The following is a 21,832-nucleotide window of genomic DNA, read 5'->3' on the forward strand; positions in this document are numbered from 1 at the left end:
AAAAAAAAAGTAGGAAAGAGGAAAAAAAACGTTTAAGAAGAGAGAGAAAATCATTTTCTGAAATGGGACCCAACACTTTCCACGTGGCACAATATAAGTGGAGCCGATGGTCAGCCACCTCTTGGAAAGTGTGAACTGAAAAGTGGTTTTACTTTTGAGGGTAATTTGGGTACAAGAAATTATTCAAATTACCCAATCACCCTCAACTTTTCACACAAATTTCGAAATAACCAACATTTTGTTCAATTGGATATAACGGAAAATTACCAAAATAGCCTTGGTCGTCCGGTCGTCATCATGCTTCTATATAGTAATAATAATAATATATAAAATAATACACATTTTATATATAAATGATACATATATTATATATTCAAGTTAATTTTTCTTTTTGAAGATTACGTATGAAGGTTTATTTTGCAAGGCTAGATTTACATCATAAAGCGTAATTTTATATTTAAACATGTTAAGCGCTAATATTCAGAGGCTCATTTAATAAATTCAATACAAATTCTATATCAAAGTTTTTAATCAATATTATAAACTTTCGATAATTTTAACATATGAATATATGTGTTTGTACCAACACAATTCACATGTCAAAATTCCTTATTAACATCATTGACTTTCAAATTCTTTACAAATGAATGATAAATAATCGATATATAGAAATATGATACGATTGAAAGTAACTAAAATGAAAAGGCATAATATTGCATATTATTTACTAATTAAGAACAACATGAAAACGAATATTATTTGAACATTTCTTCTAAAATTAAATGGTTGAAAATTTATTCAGGTCGAAAAATAAATTCAAAGTTTGAAAATAAAATATAATATTTGATACACTAAGTATCTGCTATGCGTAAAGCTTGAGAAAAGACTAGGTATCTGTATTTTTGTACGAGACTATTTTGACCACTCAAACATACAATAACGTTCTAATTACCACAATAATTTTATCAATTACGTCAATATTGTCATCTTAATGTGAGGCCAATATCTCTCATAAAATTCCTTTTATTCACAAATTTATTACTCTTCAAAATTTCAGTCACCATGAAATTGACTACTAGTAGCTTATCTACAAACTCCATATCTCCAATTTTTTACAGAAACTCAAAATCAGCTTCAATAATCAAATGGGTTCCTCAATTTCAGCCTATTCGGGTCAAATTCCGGGTCGATCTGTCAAACGGGTCAGCTCGGTTCTCTCATTCATCGGTTCGTGCTTCATCGCCGGCGATTCAATCGGACGTTGATTCAAAATTACAAATTGTAGAGGAAAATATAGAGAAGGTGAGATTAAATCTGTTTTACCAATTGAATGAGAAGTTGTTTATAGGTTTTTGAATTCAATTGACGGACTTCAATTGACTTGAAATTTGATGGGTAATCAGAAATGGTGCGGTGACCAATAAAGATACCCTAAATATAATATAATTTATTTAATATACTCCCTTCGTTTCACAAAGAATGACCTGGTTTGACTTGGCACGGAGTTTAAGTAAATAAAGAAGACTTTTGAATCTTGTGGTCCTAAATTAAAGTTATGTCAAATGTACAAAATTGCCCTTAATCTTGTGGTCTTAAACATGCCACGTGGAAAGCAAAAAGTAAAATGTTACCAAAAAAGGAAAGAGGTCATTCATTTTGAAACTGACTAAATAGGAAAGGAGGTCATTTTTTGTGAAACGAAGGGAGTATTTGTTTTAGTCGGTTTTAAAAAATGATCCTTTTTGCTTTTGGTAACTTTTTTGTAATTTTAGTTTTGCACGTGACATATTTAAAATAAGAAGATTAATGATAATTTAACATATTTGATATATCTTTAATTTTAAATCATAATATTCAAAAATATTTTTTATTTTTTAAAACTCGATGCCAAATCAAAATAGATCAAACAAATTAAAAATAATAATTTGTATGAGACTTTATTCGTGCACACTTAATCATCACTTATAAACGAAGTTTTATGTGACTCATCACCATTCGTGAACTAATTTGGAGATTAATTATGTGTCACCTATTGAGTATCACCAAAGTCCATAACTTGTTTTTGATGTATGAGAATCATAGTCGACTCTGGTACTAATTGTTAGGAAAAATAGGCGTAAAATAATCTTAATATAGTGTGTTACTGTCCGCTCTATTCAAGCCCGCATAGTTTTCACTTTTCACTAAAATGCTTTATACCATGAGAGAGTATCCAACATCTTATAAGTAACTCCCTTTTCTTTACTAATTTTTTTATATGGGACTTTGTTCGTACGCATCGAATAATTTTTTAATATAATGAATTCTTAACCAATAATTTCAAAAGTAATTGTGTTCGGTGCGACAAGGTACCCGTCCAGTTCAAATTCTGAATCTTTATAACAGCAACATACCCCGTATAATTTTACGAGTGTGGTTCAAAAAAATCCTGCATCCTCATCTATCTGAGTATTTGCCTTTTTGTTTCTTGCAGGTGATTTATAGCTGTCGTTTTTTTGCTATTCTTGCAGTTTGGGGTTCGTTAATTGGATCATTTCTGTGTTTTATCAAGGTACTCTTTAAGTATTTCTTTGACTGAGAGGCGGAGCCAGAATTTATAGTTTATGAGTTTTGGATCATAATTTTTTTTTTTGTTTAGCAATCATTAATTCGTTAAGTGAAGTTAAAAAGAAGTTGAACCAAGACTCAATGGTTCGCCTATGGGCAAACAAATTTGAAATGATGAAGGATTTCTGTTGGCTGGGACTCAATACTCCCCTTATATACTACCTAGAGCAATTTACTTACGATACTTATAAGTTGACATTCATAAAAAACATCTAACTAATTCTGAGTTCAATCCATCTTGTTTAGCAGAAAAACAGATATTCCTTGCCCATTATCAAACAATCACTTATTCTACGAATTTATAGTTAATGAGTTCTAGACCATGATTTTTTTTTTGTTTACTGAGTTTTGAATACATTATTTATATATATCAAATGAGTTTCTTAATTGTCTTGGCAGGGGACTCTGCTGTTTTCCCTTAACTTCTTCTCATTATGCAAGAATAGTTGGTTGATTGATTGATCGATCGATTGATTGGTTTCGATAAACAAATTTTGTACAATGTGAAAACTTTTCCATATTTTCTTTGTTGCAGAATGATTGTGTAACTTGTTTCCATATGTAGGGTTGCACTTATGTAACAGCATCATTCCAAGAATATTTTCGAAGTCGAGCAAACGTCATTTTGTTGCTTGTTGAGGCTATAGGTAAGCTTGTAGATAGCACTTACTATTTGCATTTTCACTCCTGCAATGATCCTTTCCTTGTTGTGTGCGTGTTGATTTCATTACGATGCATAGAAAGCCATTGTACCTCCTATTGGTTCTTAAAACTTATCGCGTAATCAATGAGTTTTCACTTCATTTATCCAAGTTTCTCGAGGCTTTTTGTAATGTAAACAAGAAGAGGGGGATGTAAAACATTACTTCTTAACAGAGGGGAAGGGGACCCTTGGAACAACGGTAAAGTTGCTTCTATGTGACCTATAGGTCACGTGTTTGAGCCCTGGAAGTAGCTACTAATGCTTGCATTAGGTTAGGCTGTCTACATCACACCTCTTGGGGTGCGGCCCTTTCAGTACAGACCCTGCTAACACATGATGCTTTGTGTACGGAGCTGCCCATTTACTTCTTAACAGATGGAAACGACAAGTTCTTCCGCGAGTTTTGTGTATCACAAGAGTCAAAACCAGACTTTCCCTATTACACAGGGCCATAAACACAAAACTCTACCAATATTTAAAGAAAACTTGTTCTTTCAGCAGTTGTTTGTATTGCTAAAAGTTGAAAGCCTTTCCTTAGACCTTGCTAACGCGGGATGTTTTGTGCATCAGACTACCCATTTTTCTTACTCTAATTTAAAAATTGGATTTTATGCAGTACTAATATAACTATTTCAATTTCTACTCTAGATATATATCTCTTAGGCACAGTGATGTTAGTCTTTGGCATGGGTCTCTATGAGCTCTTCATCAGCAATCTTGACAAGTCAAAATCAACGTCGGAGGAAAATTCTCCGTATCAATCAAATTTGTTCGGGATGTTCACTCTAAAGGTTAGTTTGTATACCTTAAAAAACATCTCTTTTGGAGCTAACCAGTAGCGGAGTCACCCTTGTCTTCAATCCCCTTGGATTCTTCGTATGTTTCCTTATTTCCATACTGACTTCTCTTAGTGAAAATCCTGGTTTTGCCACCGGAGCTAACAACTACATATTGGTCATGTTTCTTGCACATAACATCTTCTTATCGATACAATTGTCAGGAACGACCAAGATGGTTGGAGATAAAAACTATTAGCGGAATGAAGACTAAAGTTGGTCATGTTATCGTGATGCTTCTTCTCATCGGTCTGTTCGAAAAGAGTAAGAAGGCTGTTATAAACACACCATTAGATCTCCTTTGCTTCTCAGCTTCAGTGTTGCTATGCTCTGGCTGCCTATATTTACTTTCAAGACTCACTGAGGAGCATTGATCATTTTTTCTGTTTTGTAATTTGTATAGTCCAAACTGTTTTAAGTCTCTGTGCATTGCTACACCGCTCCGAAAATGATATCGTACTCGTGTCAAATGTACTACTGTTAGAGGATTCGACACCCACCTATTGACATTTTTAAAGAGTCCGAGCAACACAGATTCAAATCATGTATAATCTTGTAAAGATATGTATACTATTGTCTTTGGCTGACTTTGTATCAATTTTCTCTTTTTTGCTAAACTATTTTGCATCATTCATTAGTAGTTGAAACTTTTTACTATAAACTACTCCACGTCTCAAATTATGTGACACATTTTAATTTTCAAGAGTCAAACAGTTTAAGTTTGATCGAGAATTTGCTCAGAGAATCTTCAATTTTTTTTAAAAAATGATATTTATATATTTGTAAACTACGTAAAAAGTACTATAAGTCGTCACGATAATTGACAATCAAAATATTTAAGAGACATATGAAAAAATTTCAGTCAAAGATAAACTTGTTTGAATCTCAAAATCTGAAATGTGTCACATAAATTGAGACAGGAGAGTAATTTTACCGTGAAACATTTAAAAGTAAATAAACTTGAATCTCTAAACTAAATTTTGTAAGTAAGGGGTTGTTTCGTAGTCGGTTGGAGTTATCCAAATACTAGTAATATAGGGATTAGTCATAAGTAAATTTATGTATTATTTTATACATATATTAGTTATGCGGATATAAATTCATATTTTTATCATGCATAAAATAATAATACATTTCTTCATAACTTAATAACCAAACATTATTATCAGTATTATGCAAACATTAGTAATACACAAATTATACACTATATTCTACATTACTTTTATCACTATATCAAATAATCCCATACAACTTTTAAAAACTATCAACCACTCCTATTTCATACATAACTTCGAAAGAAAAGATATTGCTCCCATCGTTTAAAAAAAATGACTTTCTTTCATTTTTAATCAGTTTTTAAAAAAATATCACTCTCCTTTTTTGATAATATTTTAATTTCAACTTTTCACGTGACTCGTAACATATTTAAGGCCACAAGATTAAATAACATTTTAGTACATTTGATAGCTTTAATTTATTATCATAATATTGAAAAAACTTTTTATTTTCTTAAATTTTGTGTTAAGTTAAACTAGGTTTTTTTTTTTTTTTAAATGGACAAGTAATTACATTTGAAAATGGACCAAATATAAAAGGAAGATAAAGCGGTAATCTTTTTCAAAAAATAAATAAATCAAAACTCAAAAAATAACCTCATTTTTTCAATCTCCCGCCATTGCTGAAGAAATGGAGAAAACAAAGGAAGAAATTGCAGGAACAAGGCAGACGAATTTGAAGACTGCATTTGAGCTTGGAATTCACACTTTGTTAACTTCATGTTCTAAAGAGGTACAATTTTTTAAAGTTTTTTTGAGAAATACAGATTCATAGATTGTATAAACCCTAGAAAACAGTTCTTTAATTGTTTATCTTCCTTTTTTTCATGAATTAATTGAAGGCATTTTGTAAAGCTTTCCCTAATTTTGCTCCAGCAGAAGTTGAACGCCTTCATCGGTTGTTCATTCAGGTTAGCCTTTTGTTCTTACTCTATTCGTTTGTTTTGAAAAAAAATCTAAGGGATTCGGAATTCGAGAAATTCGGAGCATTTAATTTCTCGAATTCTAAGGACTTGGGAACTGGGTTTGGAGAAATTGCGATTTTTTAGTTTTCTAAGGGGTTTAGAATTTGAGATTTTGGAAGGTTTAGTTGGAAATTGGAGCTTGGAGAAATTGTGATTTGTTTTATTTTTAAACTTAGTTCTAGATATGTAGCATTTTAACTAGTTTAATTTATTTTTTTCCAGGTGATTACTTCTTTGCACGAGGATATAGAGGTATGCTATTAGTACAATTTTAATGTTCTTTTCGTTCTAGATGAAATTTAATGTATGGAAGTATGGTATTGTTATTTCAGAGAGTGAAGGTTTTGGTAAAAAAAAAGTTCTTTTCTTTAAAAGAACATCTTGGTTTGTTTGTGATTACTGTTGAGCTTGTTTAATTGGCAGTTTCAGTGCACACTCTCAAACTCAAGCATCTTTGCCTTTTGTTTTCCTTATTTAGTAGCATTAGTTAGTATTTGTGTAGTAATTGGCAGTTTCAGTGCACACTCTCTACCTCACAATGGTGTGGGTAATGTCTGCGTACATCCTACCATCCCTAGAGGCCACTTGTGGGATTACATTGAGTATGTTATTGTTGTTGTTGTAGTTGTTGTTGCACATGTGATGTCTGTCCGATATCAGGTGCTTCTATTTCACGAAAAGCCCAACTGCTGGTCGGATTTTAGCCCTGAATAAACAGTGGACGTGCTTGATGCTTCTGGCTTAGATAGTATTTTTATGAATTACTAGGTGTTTTGCTTCTGGAATATCATGATTCAACATCAGTTAGAACTTAGAAGTTACACAAATAACAAAGGCCAAATCCTGCTTACTCTTGCTTTCTTTTTGTTTCATGTGCTATCTCCTCTCCATTAAGAGTAATTAGAAGAATTATACTTTACTTCATTTCTTCAAGTTGCATGCCCACCTCTTCCCTCCCCTCCTTCCAATAAAAGGAAGAATAGGAATATTGATGCATAAGTTGAATATGTACTTGTATTTTGTTTGAAACTTCTAATTTAAGTCTTCATTTCTTCACAACATGGCTAAGAGGTCATCTGGATAATAGTTCTCATTTGTGGAAAGATAATACATCTGGAGTGTCCCCAATTAATTTAATTTGTTGACCTGAATATTGACTTTATTTTTGCTATAGTGATGGTGCTATTTCGACGTATTATTCCATGTTTGCTAGTGAACTTATAGAATTTTAATGAGTTTCTCATTTCAACCTTTAAGGGCAATATTGAAAGTGTTGTCTGTTTCTATGTTGCAGGATGAATTTGAGTCTTTATGTGTGGAGACACAGGTACATATCATATGCTTCTTACTTTATTAAAGTTATTCTAAGAAAAGATGCACTCCTGTTAGATTTTCCTCACATTCATATTTTTAAGGTCAGTAGAACAAGAAAGATTTGCAAAAGTTGCACCTTCGGTCTATGAGGACTGCCAAATGCTAACTGGTCTTCAGTTGAACGCTGCACTAGAAAATTTTCAGCATGTGGATGTTTTGACCAAGATATAAGTTGTTATTGCACTTGCTCTGCTTCTGGACCAACTCTGAAGAGAGTAAAGCATTGCTGAGGATCCTATGTTGTGGAAAAGAGAAATTCTTTCAAAATATGTACCATTTTACATCTGGATTATCAAATGTGCTTCCTAGAAGGCTCTTTCGTAATATTGAGAATTTTATATAAATCTTTGTTTTCATATGGATTAAGTGTAGTCTAACCTCCAGATTAGAAGTTCATTTACTGTGATTACTTGGAACAAAAGTTCCATGCATTGAAAACTGTTTGGAGAGGTCTGGCTTGAAAACCTAGTTTTTATTGGAGAAGAGATTCACAAGAAAACTGTTAAGGATGGACCAAAAATATCCATTTAAATTCTTTGGTTCCTTTCTGTGTTTGTTTTATCATGTTCTTATTATAGCACACACAAATCAATGTTATAGAAGAGAAATGCCACTATGTTCACATTTCTGCTGTTGTGAGACTGATTTATTTTATTAGGAAAAATGCATTTGTTAATATCATTTCCTTTGATGTGAAGTTACATTAGAAAGCTTATGTGAGTTCTAGTTGTTAAGTTGAAATAATGTGCCTGATATGGTTTTCCTTGGGATCATATTTCCTACTTGTAGGCAGGATCAACTCTCAACATGGTGGAGCAGCTTGTGGAAGAACAAAACTTGGACCCTTTGTTTCCAGAGAAGTATGCTTACTCCCATTCAGATAATTGCATAGCCAGGATTAAAATGGTTTTCGTTACCACTCAATTGTTTCGGCAAAAGCTTTCTGGAATTCCATTATTTTCTGTCTTGGTCGCACCGCGTGTAGGAAATTTCTTTTATCAAACTTCTATTTTGTCAAGTAACCACCACCATCATCCTGGTGAATCAGTTTAACTGAAAAAATGTTGTTGTTTTTTGTCCCAAATTATCTGAAAGAATGTTGATGGTTATCAAGGCATCTATTTTGTCAAGTATTAGTATGTTCTCTTTAGGCCTTATGTCTTCCATGGGTCTTACATGCTTGTAGAAAATATAGAGAAGTATCTAGCACTTCCTATTTTTATTTTGTATAGCATTTGTCTGAAATGAGCTTAAATGGAGTGCCATGGTTAGTGAGTATTCATATAGCTTGAGTCCAATTTGTTTGGGATTTGAGGTTCTGTGTATATAGAAATGTCATTGCCTAGTCTATGAAAAGTACCTTGGCCGAATATTATTTCAATCTTAGCATATTCCATTCTATTCAAGGATGAGGTATTTCATAACCTCGAAGCTGGAAAGAAATTTCATGAAAAAGAAAGCTAAAAATTCATGTTTTAAGACTTTCAGTATCCTGTTTCTATTAAGTATAATATCCAGTAATTTTGCAGGAGCAATGTTGAAGAAGTCAGGCACTACCTATCAGAAGCAAAACAGAATGAGATCAACTACTTGACGACTATGTTGGAGACGGTAATCTCTTGTTATTTCTTGCAGTCCTTTCATAAACGAAGAGCTTATGCATCATTTTTCAAGAGAACATGCATATAATTTCTTAGACTGATTGGTTGACATCCTAAAAATGATTTGTTAGGCAGAAGAACAGAAGCGTTCCATCACTTCTCGTCTTGAAATCCTGAAGAAAGAAAGACATGATTTCTCTGATGCTGCTGCTACAGACATTGTTAATAAGGTACTACTTTCGTGTAATGGTTACAGAAGTCTCTCAGCTTAAAGTAAAATCTCTTCGTCTTTCTCCGTGGATCCCTGCTGAAAACAGTTGTTTACTTGCAATTTCTTCAGATACGAACTGGGAATCAGAAGTACAATACGAACAACAATATTGGCTTCAATAGTTGATACTGGCCTCGTCTAATGCATCCTATCCGCCTTAGTCCTGCGTCTACTCGAGAACATGGATTAAACTAGAGACTATCAGAACTTCCATTTCAGTGTGCCTGTGAAATTTGAAGTAAAGTAGTTGCATTTGCTTTCAATTTCAAGCAAGTAAACAAGCTTGTTTATTTCTTGTTCACTAAAATGATTGTGTATGACATTTGTATGTGATTAATTAAAGCACTAGAATAAGTGAAAGGACTAATGGTTTCATCTCTTTTATGAGTAAATAGAATGACAATTTTACTACTTCCGTCCCAATTTATGTGGCGTTTCAAATTTCGATATTCAAACAAGTCTATCATTTTAATATATCTTTCATTATTTTGAATGACTAACAATTATTGTGATTTATAGTACTTTTTATGTAGTTTATATATATATATATATTCATTTTTTAAAATTGAAGATTTCATGTGCAAATTTTCGATTAAACTTAAACTAAAATAAAAAGTGTCACATAAATTGAAACAGATGAAACATGTCACTCATTGGATATAATAAATTCGATGTTTATCAAACTGGACAAGCAAAAATGAACATCTACTTTTAATATAGTGAATGAAGGGAGTAGTATTTAATATGGTTGAGAAATTTACTTTAATTATGCGGCAATTAGCTTTGCTTATACATCAATCACACACTGTATAATATCAAAACAATAGGTAACAATTATTATTCAAATAGAAGGTAAGTAATAAATTATTTCTTAATTTTTAAAATATTTATTTTTAGATTAAAGTTTATTTCTCTGTCTCTATTTGGTAGAATCTAATTACTGAAATCTAGACATTCCTTTTAAAGTCCAATAAAGAAAACAACTTCATTCTTTATTGTCCCCTATGACTAGCAAAGATTACATTTTAGCCCCTCTCCATGATTAACCTCTTACGCTCTGTTTGGATGGTTGATACGTGTTATTTCATAATGTATCGTATTATATTTATCAAATTATATTATTTTATTAAATATAATATTTGGATAGATTCTATTGTTACATAATGTCACATATTCATAATTTGAATAATAAACTTACAAAAAAATAGGATACGTGATAGAGTTAAGGTAAACGATAAAATAAAATAATTAAATAATAAGTAAAGACAAAATGAGAAGAAAATATTAAGGTAACAACGTTATCACACACCAAATGGATTGTTACACGGTTTTTTCTTCGACGAAATGAATTTAAACAACATAATATAATTTAAGTAACAATCAAAATAAATATTGTATTCAAACTAATAATACGATACGGGTAACAACCAATCAACTATCCACACAATGTGTTTAGATTTATAGAAAAAAAAGTGGCTAAAGACTCAAACTTTACTCAAAGATCGATGCAGATTTGGATGTGGGTCACTCCAATTTGTTGAAATCTCAGCTAAATTCTTGATTTTGAACCAAATAGCAAAAACCCCAATTCGTGAAAACAACGTGGTGACTGAAAATTTCTGTGAAAATTCACACTTTCTGTTCATTCTGTAGCTTAATAATCAAGAATCTTGAAACCCCATCACACCAACTGTCACTATTTTTCACCAATTCCATCATCACAATCGTGTAGGGGTATAAAGGGGTGGTGGGGGTGGGGTGGATTGGGATGAAATGATAAAAATGGCAGCTGTATCAGTGGGGAATGGGAATGAGGTATGGAGAGCTCATGGAACAATGGCGATGATACAGCTTTTGTATGGTGGGTACCATGTGATTACCAAAGTGGCACTCAATGTGGGAATGAATCAAATTGTGTTCTGTTTGTATAGAGATCTTCTTGCTCTATCTATTCTTGCACCAGTTGCCTATGTTCGCGAAAAGTTAGTTCTTTTTTTCCCTTTATGTTGCTTTTGAATCTATAATCTAACCATGTATTTGTTTATGAAAACACACATAGATTTAGTTTTTGTATTGTGGTGTTTGGGTCAGCTTGCGATGACTGATCACTTAGCTTGCTAATAGGCACAAGCTACATTGCTCGAACTCTTCCTCCGAAAATGCACTGCTTTTGGTGTAATTTGGAGGATCCGACATGAAACTTGTGAATTAGAGCTAATGAACTTACACTAGGTGTTGTAGCTAGGATTAGGAGCTGGGATCCCAAAATGTTTAAGCCTGTGCCTGAACTGCTCAGCCATTGTTTTGAGGACATAGATTTAGTTTTTTGATTGAGCCAGTGTATATTTGTTAAAGACATTTGCCCTGATTTATTTGTAAAAAGAATGGACTGGAAGATGCATTTCTGAAAACTAGATGTTGCTATGGTTAATTAATGTTTGAGTCCTTTCTACAATTGAAGTTAAAAAATTCTGGATTTACTGAAATTTGTTCTCTACAATGTCTAATAGTATGTGTTTGTGAGAGTCTGGTCGACTGCTTGAGCTTGTTTACCTCATTTCAACCTGTATTTGCATCTTGAGCTGTTGTAGTTAAAGCGGATTTACATTTTCAAAAGTTCGGTTTGTTAATACTTAAATCTTTCATAAAATTATTATGTTGTCATTTTCCTCTGTCCTTCATGTGCTTTTGACCATTATGATGGGGTAATATAATTTCTGTTTCTAATTGATACTTGGTAATCCACTATGATCACACCTCAAATTGTTCTGCTGCTCTCCCATTTGGAGGTTTGAAAATGAAACCTCATAAAAAGTAAGGACTCATCACAGCCTCTTAGAAAGATAGTTGACTTGCTTATCTTGTTGTGTGAGTTGGATACAAAGAAAAGCGTTTAGATGTAGTAAAATGGAATTACAATACCGATTTAAGAGCAAGCTTAAAGAACGTCTATCCATACATTCTCAAACTTCAGATACAAATACATATGCATTCTCAAACTTCACATAAGAATTCTTTGTTGATATTCTGGCTAGTAGCTTGAAATTGTCGCTCATGTCTCTGGCTTTTACTCTTTCTTAGTTGTTTCCTCATTTCCATGTTCGTACATATTTCCTTAAACCTCTACTTGAAAGGTTTTGGGGTAAATGTATGCATCTAAACTATTGTCTTACTTTTGGAAACTCTTTAAAAAATAGTTTCAGTATCTGAAAGTACATGGGCACTAATAATGTTGCCTTTCCTTCTATGTCTAGGAGGTCGAGGATTCCTTTGAATAGGCGGCTTCTGCTATCATTCTTCTTTCTAGGATTAACTGGGTAAGTTTGATGTGCCTGCTATTTCTGTGGTTAACTTGCATAGTTCTTACACTGAACTAAAACCATTTTTTTTTATGTTTTTTCGTTTTTCTTGGCAACTGCAACAGTATTTTTGGGAACCAACTTTTGTTTCTTATTGGTCTTGGCTACACAAATCCAACATATGCCGCAGCCGTGCAACCTGCAATACCAGTCTTCACATTCATATTTGCTGTATTGATGGGGTAAGTAAGAAATCAACCCCCTTTGTCTTCGATTCTTTATTTATATCTGTTTCTCTTTCAAGATATATTCATGTACATTTCTGTACTCAATTGGGGGATTATTTTGTACATGAACATGGAGAAGGGGGACCTGGAGTCTTGTGATTCCTTACTTTGCATAGGGTGAAAAGATAGCAATTCAGTCATACCATTGTATTCTTTGAGAAAACCTGAAATTGCTTGCGCCTAATTGATTTAGTATCAGGATTTTCATCAATATGATACTCCATATCTTCCAAATGTGCAGCAGTGAAGTTAAAACTTCTATTGTTTGTAATTATTTTTGGTCATCCACAAATCTGCATTCAGAGTGAAATAATGTTTTAGGTGTTTAGATGAAGTTCCATTATTATAGAGCTGTATTGCAGTCAAAGTAATATAAGTGAACCAGTTCAGTAATTTTATAAGATGGTGGATATCAATATAACCCTTAGATATAGGGAGACTTTACTGAGAAATATGAACATTATTGTTGAGGGATGCTAAAATCTTTAGTTATCAACTGGTTCTTGAAAAGAAAGGAAGTTATGCACATTGTATAACTATCTACATTTTCCACAGAAGAACTGGGGTCAATCACAACAAATAATTTGTGGGGTACTTTTTGAAGATATAAGAGAGCTTCTGCTAAATATTTGTCTTAAAGAATTTTCATTTAGAAAAGGAGAGTCCTGATCAAGGTATCTGTTCTTTATTGCTATTCCTATTTTATTTTGATAATCGTGGTGTCTAGGCCAGCTAGCACGCACCTCGACTAATTCCATGTGATACTATTACCTCCCACCAACAACTACCGGGTAACTCTATCCACTAAGGCTTAGGCTGATGGTTGGAAATCATCTAGTGATTTTGTTTCCGCTGGGATTTGAATCTGAGACCTCATACTTCTCCTTCCACTTCATTAACCACTAGGGCGCACCCTTGGGTGCTATTGCTATAGGCCTGTTTATATATGACATTTTTCAGGTCTATCATTTTATTTGAGTAATAAAAGCAGGGCAAGATTGACACCCTTGCTACTTATACAATAGATTCTTTTTTTCTTTTTCTCTGCTAGGCTTTCTTGTCCACACAGTGGTTGCCATCCTCAAACTACCAATCTGCCTTCTTTCTGTGTATTTTTCATGTATTTGCACATTCAGTAGTCTGTTGTAGTTGATGATCTGCTCAACTTTACTCTTAAATGTTACTTATGCAGTACAGAAACAGTGAAGCTTTTTACTGTGGAAGGTCAAGCAAAGGTTGGAGGTACAATTGTTTGTGTTTCTGGGGCAATCTTAATGGCCATCTTCCGTGGACCTGTGGTGTTTGGAGACAGAGGCTCAGAATTCATACACAGTGATATAAGCGCTAAGGGTCAGCCAGAGCCTACTGGATGGTTAATGTCAAGTTTCCTGGAATTGGGGTTTGATGATTGGCACGTCGGTGTTTTATGCTTAATAGGAAACTGTATGTGCATGGCAGCATACTTAGCCATTCAGGTAATTTGATAATCTTTTTGCTTTCATTGATTTCAATTGACTCGATGAGAACCAGATACTGTTCAGTAACTAAACTGAAAGACTACACACAGATATCTACATACTAAAATATACAACATGGTGGCTGCAAACCTTAGAGACTAGGTTCAACTCTCAGCAGAGTAAAAAACGCTAGGCGAATTCTTTCTATCACCTAAGCCTTTGTGGGAGAGTTATCTAGTACCTGTGCTGATGGGAAGTAGTAGGTACTCGATAAGGTATACGCAAGTTGACCCAAACACCATCGCTGTAAAAAAAAGTTTATTGCGCCAATTGATCAATTCCTCAAATGACATGCTGTTGAATGTGAATTGACATGTTTTTATTGGGTACATATGCTTGTTCTTAAGATTGACAATCTGAAACTCAATGAGACAACCTGGCAAGGGAATGAAAGGAGATTTGCCTCAAAATGGAAATGGAAAAAATGATTCCATACATCAATAGAATCTTGAACCTTTGGAAGTTCAGAGAGTTTAACTGTAGGAATAAATGGAAAAGTAAAAACATAATAATGGATAAGTTACCTTTTCAAAAAAAAAAAAAAAAAATAATAATGGGATTCCATACATCAATAGAATCTTGAACCTTTGGAAGTTCAGAGAGTTTAACTGTAGGAATAAATGGAAAAGTAAAAACATAATAATGGATAAGTTACCTTTTCAAAAAAAAAAAAAAAAACATAATAATGGATAATGATGACTTTGTTATTGAGCCAGCTGATGATAGTCAATCCAGAAAGAAGACAAGAATACACAATACGGTGGGAAAAAAGGAGCTCATTGAAAGGCTCAAGCACATAAGAAGTTTCTTGACAGCGGTTAAACACTTTTAAAAAAAATTTGCAGTCACATAGAGGACTTAGATAGTCGGGAAAGGAGACGTTGCGACTAGGCAATGAAGCCATTTGTTTGCCAGTGGAGTGAATGAGAATACCGTGAATACGAGGTCATAAGAAAGGGAGATTTGGGACCTCTATATTGACAGAAAGAACCTATAAAAGAATATTATCTTTGAGAGAAAGTATCATGTCATTAAAATGTTAGTATCTTTGGCTTTATGAAGAGGAAATTTATAATAAATGAGGAATATAAAAACATTGGTTTCCAGGTTCGTGAGAGTGGTTCATATTAATCCCTATCCTTCTAGTTGATTAGGTATTACGATTCATGGAGTTCAAAGAGAATTTATATTGATGAACGTATCTGTTAGTCAGAAATACCACCTAATTTAAATTTGAGTGTGTTCATATAATCTTTGAGAAAAAGCATCATATCATTAAAATGTCAGTATTTTTGGCTTGATGAAGAGGGAATATTATAAAAATTGAGGCTTTTAGATTTTTCTGTTGAAGGAATTTTATAAAAAATTGAATATGCTCGAACATGATCGGTCTTGTTGAGTTATTGTTCAACTTGACCCTCACTATTAACTGTTGTGCTAATAGATGAAATATTATTTGTTCATTTTTCTCTGTAAAGTTGTTCAATTGATCCATCAAGGATAGGAGGGAGCAGGGGTGCCAACACACTGGCAGGGGGAGCAGTATGGGCTCCACACCCTTCTCCGTGGGCTTTAGGAATCGAAAAGCTCTGAGTCCATAATTCTAATGCCCCAATCATGTCCTCTGACCACATGTTATCACTCTTTTTCTTAAATTCTTTTTCCTTGGATCCATTAATTTCTACTGATCAGATCGAACAATTACTTGAAACCTTCAAATTTAATTTTAGGCCTTCTTTTTATTGTATAAAGTGATTCCGAGTGTTAAGTCTTTGATTATTAGGTGATTTTATAAGAAATGATTGTCTTGCCAAAAAAGCATTACAGCCTATATTTTTCTTGGTGAATGATGTTCTTTTTGGGATATAGTTGGCAATTTAGCTTTAGGCATGTCTTGAACGATTGTCTAAAAATCCTTGACTTTTCCAGATAAACTGTTTCTGTTTGTATTGTTTTGGAATATTCCAACTTAACTGAATTTAAGAAATTTTCAGGCTCCAGTTTTGGCAAAATACCCTGCAAGTATATCAGTGACAGCATATTCATACCTTTTTGGTTGTCTTTTAATGGTAGCAACAGCCTTCTTTGTGACCGATGAGTCAACCGACTGGAACTTGACACAATCTGAAGCTTTTGCTGTGTGCTATGCTGTAAGATTCTCATTCTCCGTCTTTATAGTTCCTGTTCTGTTGCGAGTTCTCATTACTACGTATGTTATGGTGTAAGCAAATTCTTCTCCACATGAATAAGTATTCTACTCATGACATCAGTTGCGATTTTTTTCAACTTGAAACTTAGCTCCTTCCTCTCTTACAAGGGGAAAAGATGCCTTGAACTACAGTCTATAAGATGTGCATATAATGTGTGCCTTATAGCATACATCTAGTGTACAGTAGGTGTTGCTTTCCAGATTTCCAATCATCATCGACTACTTAGCCATGCCGATTAGTGATAGGGGATGACAGCCAAACCATGTCTACTATGAATGCCAAAATATCTACTTAAGCTTTATTTGAAATGTTTCATTGCGGATTATCTTCTCCATCTGCTTATCTTACCCCTTGTGGTTAGTTAGCATGTGCATATGTTTTGGAAAACAAGAGACATTTTTTTAGTTAGCGGCAAAAACAAAGTAGTTAAGTTGCCATAATATCTATTTTTCAGGGAATTGTTGCATCTGCCCTGAACTACGGAATGTTGACATGGTGCAATAAGATTCTTGGCCCTTCTATGGTTGCACTATACAATCCACTTCAACCTGCTGCGTCTGCATTTCTATCAAGAGTTTTCCTTGGGAGCCCTATTTATCTAGGAAGGTCAGTGCTTACTGCCCCTTTAAGCAAAACTTGTGTATAATTCGCGTATTATCAGTTTCCTCTTTGTTATGCTTCACAATTTTGGGCATAACGAGGCCTACAAAGGCGAAAGAGTTTTGAAAGCTCTTTCCCCCGGAAAATGAACATATTCGTTTATACTTGCCACATTTGGCTATCTCATACAATCTTTTTCTTTCTACTTTACTTTCGCCTTCTACTCTTACGATCTCATGAACTTGTCAATGCAGCATATTTGGAGGACTTCTCATTATATCTGGGCTTTATTTGGTAACTTGGGCATCTTACAGACAAAGGCAAGCAGCCATTGGCATTGATCCTCATGCTTCTCGATCGTCGGATCCTCCAATTACATATCAACTAGGACACCTTTTTTCAGTTCCTCCTTCCTCAATACCAAAGATTATTGATTAGGTAGTGCTGTGGATATTCATATTGAAGTGACTACTTTATCAAACTTTTTTCCTGCACTAGTCAGGAAGCATACAGAAACTCTTTTATCTCAGTTGTTACTTCTCTTAATTTATACTAGAACAGCTTGTTGAATCTCGATGATACACTTATACCTGCGAAATATACTTAAGGACATTGTCCTTAATATGTTTTTTTTCAACAATATTGTTCCCAACAAAGAAACAAGCTTTGAAATCTACATATGTAACATCATCTACCAAGTACCTAAGCCATTTGTTCAAATATAATCCAGAATGCAGGGACTATATGAATAAGAATATTACTCAAAACACTATAAACAAAAGGCATAATATATGGATAGACATCTTAAATTGGCAATGTAACACTGCACATCTAAACACCTCAACGTGTCTCCATTGTGTCGGTTGAACATTCTAACTTACAAAATGATCATATAGACATCTCTAAAATTATGTGTCATGTCATTGTTAGGTGTTCACGAGACACAATGAGGATGACTTGAGGTGTCTAGATGTACATTTTTAAAATTGTAATATTTAGTTGTCAAGCTAAAATAACTATGCAATCATGCCTAAACAAAATGACATGTTCACTGCTTCTCAAGGACAGATGACTACTTGAATCAGTGTTCTAATATAAGATATTATTGTCCAAATATTCCAAATCTTTGAATTTAGATTGAGGTGATTGTTGATTTCAAGATCAACATAGAAAATGCTTCTTAAGACTTGTGTTTGAATCAGCACTGATTAGATGAAAATCATGAAGCTGGAAGAATAACCAAACACATATCATCTAAAACAACTATCGATAGTATATAACATAACTCTTTTTGGATAAATATCGATGCAGAGAACAAATCAAACACATTAAGAGCAAGAATATAACCAAAACCTTACGCTTTAAGGATATACTACTATGGGAGTTATAGTCTTGACTCTTCATAACAGACTCCATCAACAAGTACGAAAAAAAGTAAAATTCTTGAAATAATAGTAAAAATAATTCATCATTCAAACTCGTGCAAAAAAAAATAGCAATGCTAGTGCGCAAGGCTATAAGACATTTCAAATGTCTTATTTCTTCTCTTCCTTCTCAGCTTCAGCTGCTCTCTTCAACCTCACACCAACATGACGAGCATTGGTACGCTCAATACGCAGCTTGCCATAAGCTTTGAATGATTTCATTTCATCTGTGACCTTCACAAGCTCGACAGCTGGCTGATCTCTAACAATAGGCAAGTAAGGACCCTGGACTTGAGTGGCATTAGCAAGTTCCTCAGCACTAGAATCACCAGCCTGTGCAATTAATAGTGTTGAGATGTAAGTTCAGATGCTCATACCACAAACAAAAAGTTCTTCGATCATCAATAGCAGACTGGTTATGATTACAATAATTTCAGGGTTACCTTGACTTTCTTAGCATGCCTTGGGAAGATAACTAGCTTGGCTTTGTATGTCTTGAGCCTCTGGACATTGGTTTGGAGACCTTCTAGGGATCTGTTCCTGCGCCTGTGATCCACGGCAATGCCTATAGTTGGAGCAAGTTTTTTGGGGATACCAGCTGCCTGAAAACAAAACAAAAAAAACTGCTTGATATACTGGAATCTCTAGATATGAGTACATGGGAAGGAGGATGTATTTTGGCAGATTATATCGAATAACAAATGAAAGATAACGAATCTTTACTTTCAACTCTTCTAGAGAGAATCCCCTGCCAGCTCTAACTTTCATGTTGTATTTTAGTGTTTGTCCATGAACAATAGGTCGGAGTGATCCTGCTGTTGGCCTAGGGAAGATTGTTGCAGCTTTCTTCTGCCTAGCTGGAGTTGGCAAAAGCAAAACAGTTCAGGAAGTGTAAGTATTCTTGAGCCAAAGTTGAATTTGAGGCTTAAAGCCATCAAAAAAAGGGGAAACTCACCAGCGCGTCTCCTTGTTTTGCGAGCAGGTTGGTTAAACCATGTCCTTACATAGTTTTGCCAATGCTTCTTAAAGTGGCCGTTGGGGATAACATTGTTATGCTTCATGGTTTACCTGTGTATGCTGAAACATGGAATTAAGTTACTAAGAATTGGAAACACCTTAGGAAATATATGACGAGGATAACAAAGCACCAACGCAACATGCAATGGAACATAGTTTATTAATTAAAGAAGTAGGTCTCTATGAAATTCGAAAAGCAATTTGAGGCTGCCCTAGGAGGCGAGAAAGCATATGAAAACATTACGATTCAAACAACAAGAAATAACTCAGGAATAATAAGGTAAGCATTTTGAAAGAACTTATACTTGATCGTGTAAAAGCTTGCAACCTAGTTTAACATTATCTATTAAAAAAACATGAAGCATTCCAGTAGTTATGATTCAAACAACATGAAAAGTTTCAATAATTATGTGATATCATCAAAATGAATACAAAGAAGTTCAAGGGACACCGGGGTAGCAGTAATTCCTGAGCATTTCTTTTCCTACATTTATCCATGCAGAAGTTGCACTTACATTAACTTCCAAGACACTGAATACCAGGACATTTAACAGAACAAAAGGCACAAGTAACGATATATATTGAACTGCAACAGTATCTAACACCTTCCTCCACTCATACATTAATATGACACCATCCCACATCATACAAACAAATCAATATCAATAAAAGATATCATTCCTGGATCAAAATGAAACCGTAATCACATAAATTGGTGGATTCCTTGAGAGGATCGGAAGGAACAAATCTTAGTAAAATAGGCAGTCCAACTAGATAGGCCAAACAAAACATAACTAACTAAATAGGCAAAAGCAACTCTCATATTTACAAGTGCACTCCACCACTCAGAAAGCAACACCCACCCCACCCTGCCCTCACTCTCTAATTGAACTCAAATTTCCATCAAAGATAATTTTCAATGAAACTGGTGTCCGGGCCAGCTTTCGCACGCTGGACACCTATCACCTCCGGAACTCAAATTTACAAACTCAGTCAATGGTTCACTAACTGAACTTACATCTAACTATAACCATAACCATTTAAATTAATCAATCATCAACATCATCTAGCAAAAACACCTAACTCCAAAATAAACACAAACCAATAACAACATATCAATCAATATATCCCAGAAAATTCATTTTACAGTTTCGTAGAACCCTCTCAACACTTCCCCTCACCATATCTCCTGCCTCAAATCTAAAAACAAACGTCTACCGGAAAACAACACTTATTCACTCATTTTGATAACAATAAGCTCATTAGAAAGCAAATTCAAACTGCACAAACAATTTCATACCCAAAATTAAACGATAAAATAACAAAACATTAGCAAATCTAACTGAAAACTCACCGAGAAAGCAAGCAAAGCTGAAGTTCTTTCTCCTTTGAGGCTTTTGAAACAATAAGGTATGCTTTTATGTGAGAAACCCTAGACGAAACAGTTTTTTGGGCTTCTAATAGGCCCATTACTCTTTAGGGGACGAAGTTGCAAAGATAGCCAATTTAAACTTAAAAGATTGCAAGTCTAGCCAATATGAAACTATTTTTAGGCATTTTTTATTGAAGTTAACAAGATCAAAGTTTGGTGTTATTGTGTGAAGTTGTAGGATTATTGATAAGGAAAAAAAATATTTTTTTGAATCTCAAATTTTCGATATAATTTATTAAAGTTTAATTTCTTTTTTTTTGAAACCCAAGGATAACCCGTAGCCGCTACAACTTTTGTCCCTTCAGGTGAGCTCCAAGTGATGTAAATCGCACTAGACAAGTCCTATGCGACAGACTCGACTCTTGAGGGGGATCGATCTCGGATCATCCGTGTAGATAACCATCCTCCAAACCAACTAAATCATTCCGAAGGACTTAAAGTCTAATTTCATATACACGTATGTTTATTATTTATCGAATATGTGGTTGTAGTACTCAAATTAAGTATTAGCCAATATGGTATTAGCCATTAATTATTTCTTTATTTTTATCAAGTTAAAAATTAAAGTATATACTTATGCGCATCCAAAATATAGAATACAAATACAAAAACAAAGTTGAAAAATATATTTTAA

The 21,832-nt window shown here is 33.9% G+C and overlaps 4 protein-coding genes across 5 annotated transcripts; 3 read left to right on the forward strand and 1 right to left on the reverse strand.

Moving 5' to 3' along the window:
• The first annotated feature begins 996 nt into the window (after positions 1–996).
• LOC102588972 (uncharacterized) lies at positions 997–4,780 on the forward strand. The gene is made up of 5 exons (XM_006342423.2): positions 997–1,302; positions 2,474–2,551; positions 3,173–3,254; positions 3,959–4,101; positions 4,311–4,780. Exons 1-5 carry the CDS (start codon positions 1,063–1,065, stop codon positions 4,518–4,520), a joined length of 753 nt encoding a protein of 250 aa, XP_006342485.1. The 5' UTR covers positions 997–1,062; the 3' UTR covers positions 4,521–4,780.
• Positions 4,781–5,784: 1,004 nt separating this feature from the next.
• LOC102589289 (uncharacterized) lies at positions 5,785–9,791 on the forward strand. The gene is made up of 8 exons (XM_006342424.2): positions 5,785–5,934; positions 6,044–6,112; positions 6,389–6,418; positions 7,461–7,493; positions 8,330–8,400; positions 9,070–9,151; positions 9,273–9,371; positions 9,482–9,791. The coding sequence occupies exons 1-8, from the start codon at positions 5,833–5,835 to the stop codon at positions 9,536–9,538; spliced, it is 543 nt and encodes a 180-aa protein (XP_006342486.1). The 5' UTR covers positions 5,785–5,832; the 3' UTR covers positions 9,539–9,791.
• A 1,045-nt stretch (positions 9,792–10,836) lies between these two features.
• On the forward strand, positions 10,837–17,901 carry LOC102589618 (WAT1-related protein At4g19185-like). Of its 2 annotated transcripts, none has more exons than XM_006342425.2 (7): positions 10,837–11,394; positions 12,667–12,729; positions 12,837–12,953; positions 14,191–14,473; positions 16,510–16,665; positions 17,180–17,331; positions 17,580–17,901. In XM_006342425.2, exons 1-7 carry the CDS (start codon positions 11,186–11,188, stop codon positions 17,761–17,763), a joined length of 1,164 nt encoding a protein of 387 aa, XP_006342487.1. In that variant the 5' UTR covers positions 10,837–11,185; the 3' UTR covers positions 17,764–17,901. The 2 variants fall into 2 exon arrangements, with proteins under 2 accessions (XP_006342487.1, XP_015162061.1); XM_015306575.1 differs by having other exon boundaries at positions 10,837–11,273.
• Positions 17,902–18,602: 701 nt separating this feature from the next.
• LOC102589955 (60S ribosomal protein L13-1-like) lies at positions 18,603–21,210 on the reverse strand. The gene is made up of 5 exons (XM_006342426.2): positions 21,121–21,210; positions 19,705–19,826; positions 19,473–19,606; positions 19,193–19,351; positions 18,603–19,082 (listed from the first exon to the last, which is right to left on the reverse strand). The coding sequence occupies exons 2-5, from the start codon at positions 19,808–19,810 to the stop codon at positions 18,861–18,863; spliced, it is 621 nt and encodes a 206-aa protein (XP_006342488.1). The 5' UTR covers positions 19,811–19,826; positions 21,121–21,210; the 3' UTR covers positions 18,603–18,860.
• Positions 21,211–21,832: the final 622 nt, after the last annotated feature.

The sequence above is a fragment of the Solanum tuberosum genome, unplaced genomic scaffold (genome assembly GCF_000226075.1).
Source record: "Solanum tuberosum cultivar DM 1-3 516 R44 unplaced genomic scaffold, SolTub_3.0 scf00034, whole genome shotgun sequence".
Classification (NCBI taxonomy): domain Eukaryota; kingdom Viridiplantae; phylum Streptophyta; class Magnoliopsida; order Solanales; family Solanaceae; genus Solanum; species Solanum tuberosum.

Coding starts and splice junctions, on each gene's coding strand:
- LOC102588972 (XM_006342423.2), top strand. CDS start 1,063: ATGAAATTGACTACTAGTAGCTTATCTACAAACTCCATATCTCCAATT. Junction 3,255..3,958: donor GTTGCTTGTTGAGGCTATAG/GTAAGCTTGTAG, acceptor TTTCTACTCTAG/ATATATATCTCTTAGGCACA. Junction 4,102..4,310: donor TCGGGATGTTCACTCTAAAG/GTTAGTTTGTAT, acceptor TACAATTGTCAG/GAACGACCAAGATGGTTGGA.
- LOC102589289 (XM_006342424.2), top strand. CDS start 5,833: ATGGAGAAAACAAAGGAAGAAATTGCAGGAACAAGGCAGACGAATTTG. Junction 5,935..6,043: donor TAACTTCATGTTCTAAAGAG/GTACAATTTTTT, acceptor AATTAATTGAAG/GCATTTTGTAAAGCTTTCCC. Junction 6,113..6,388: donor TTCATCGGTTGTTCATTCAG/GTTAGCCTTTTG, acceptor ATTTTTTTCCAG/GTGATTACTTCTTTGCACGA.
- LOC102589618 (XM_006342425.2), top strand. CDS start 11,186: ATGATAAAAATGGCAGCTGTATCAGTGGGGAATGGGAATGAGGTATGG. Junction 12,730..12,836: donor TTCTTTCTAGGATTAACTGG/GTAAGTTTGATG, acceptor CAACTGCAACAG/TATTTTTGGGAACCAACTTT. Junction 17,332..17,579: donor AGCCCTATTTATCTAGGAAG/GTCAGTGCTTAC, acceptor TTGTCAATGCAG/CATATTTGGAGGACTTCTCA.
- LOC102589955 (XM_006342426.2), bottom strand. CDS start 19,810: ATGAAGCATAACAATGTTATCCCCAACGGCCACTTTAAGAAGCATTGG. Junction 19,352..19,472: donor TCTCTCTAGAAGAGTTGAAA/GTAAAGATTCGT, acceptor TTTTGTTTTCAG/GCAGCTGGTATCCCCAAAAA. Junction 19,083..19,192: donor GGCATGCTAAGAAAGTCAAG/GTAACCCTGAAA, acceptor TTAATTGCACAG/GCTGGTGATTCTAGTGCTGA.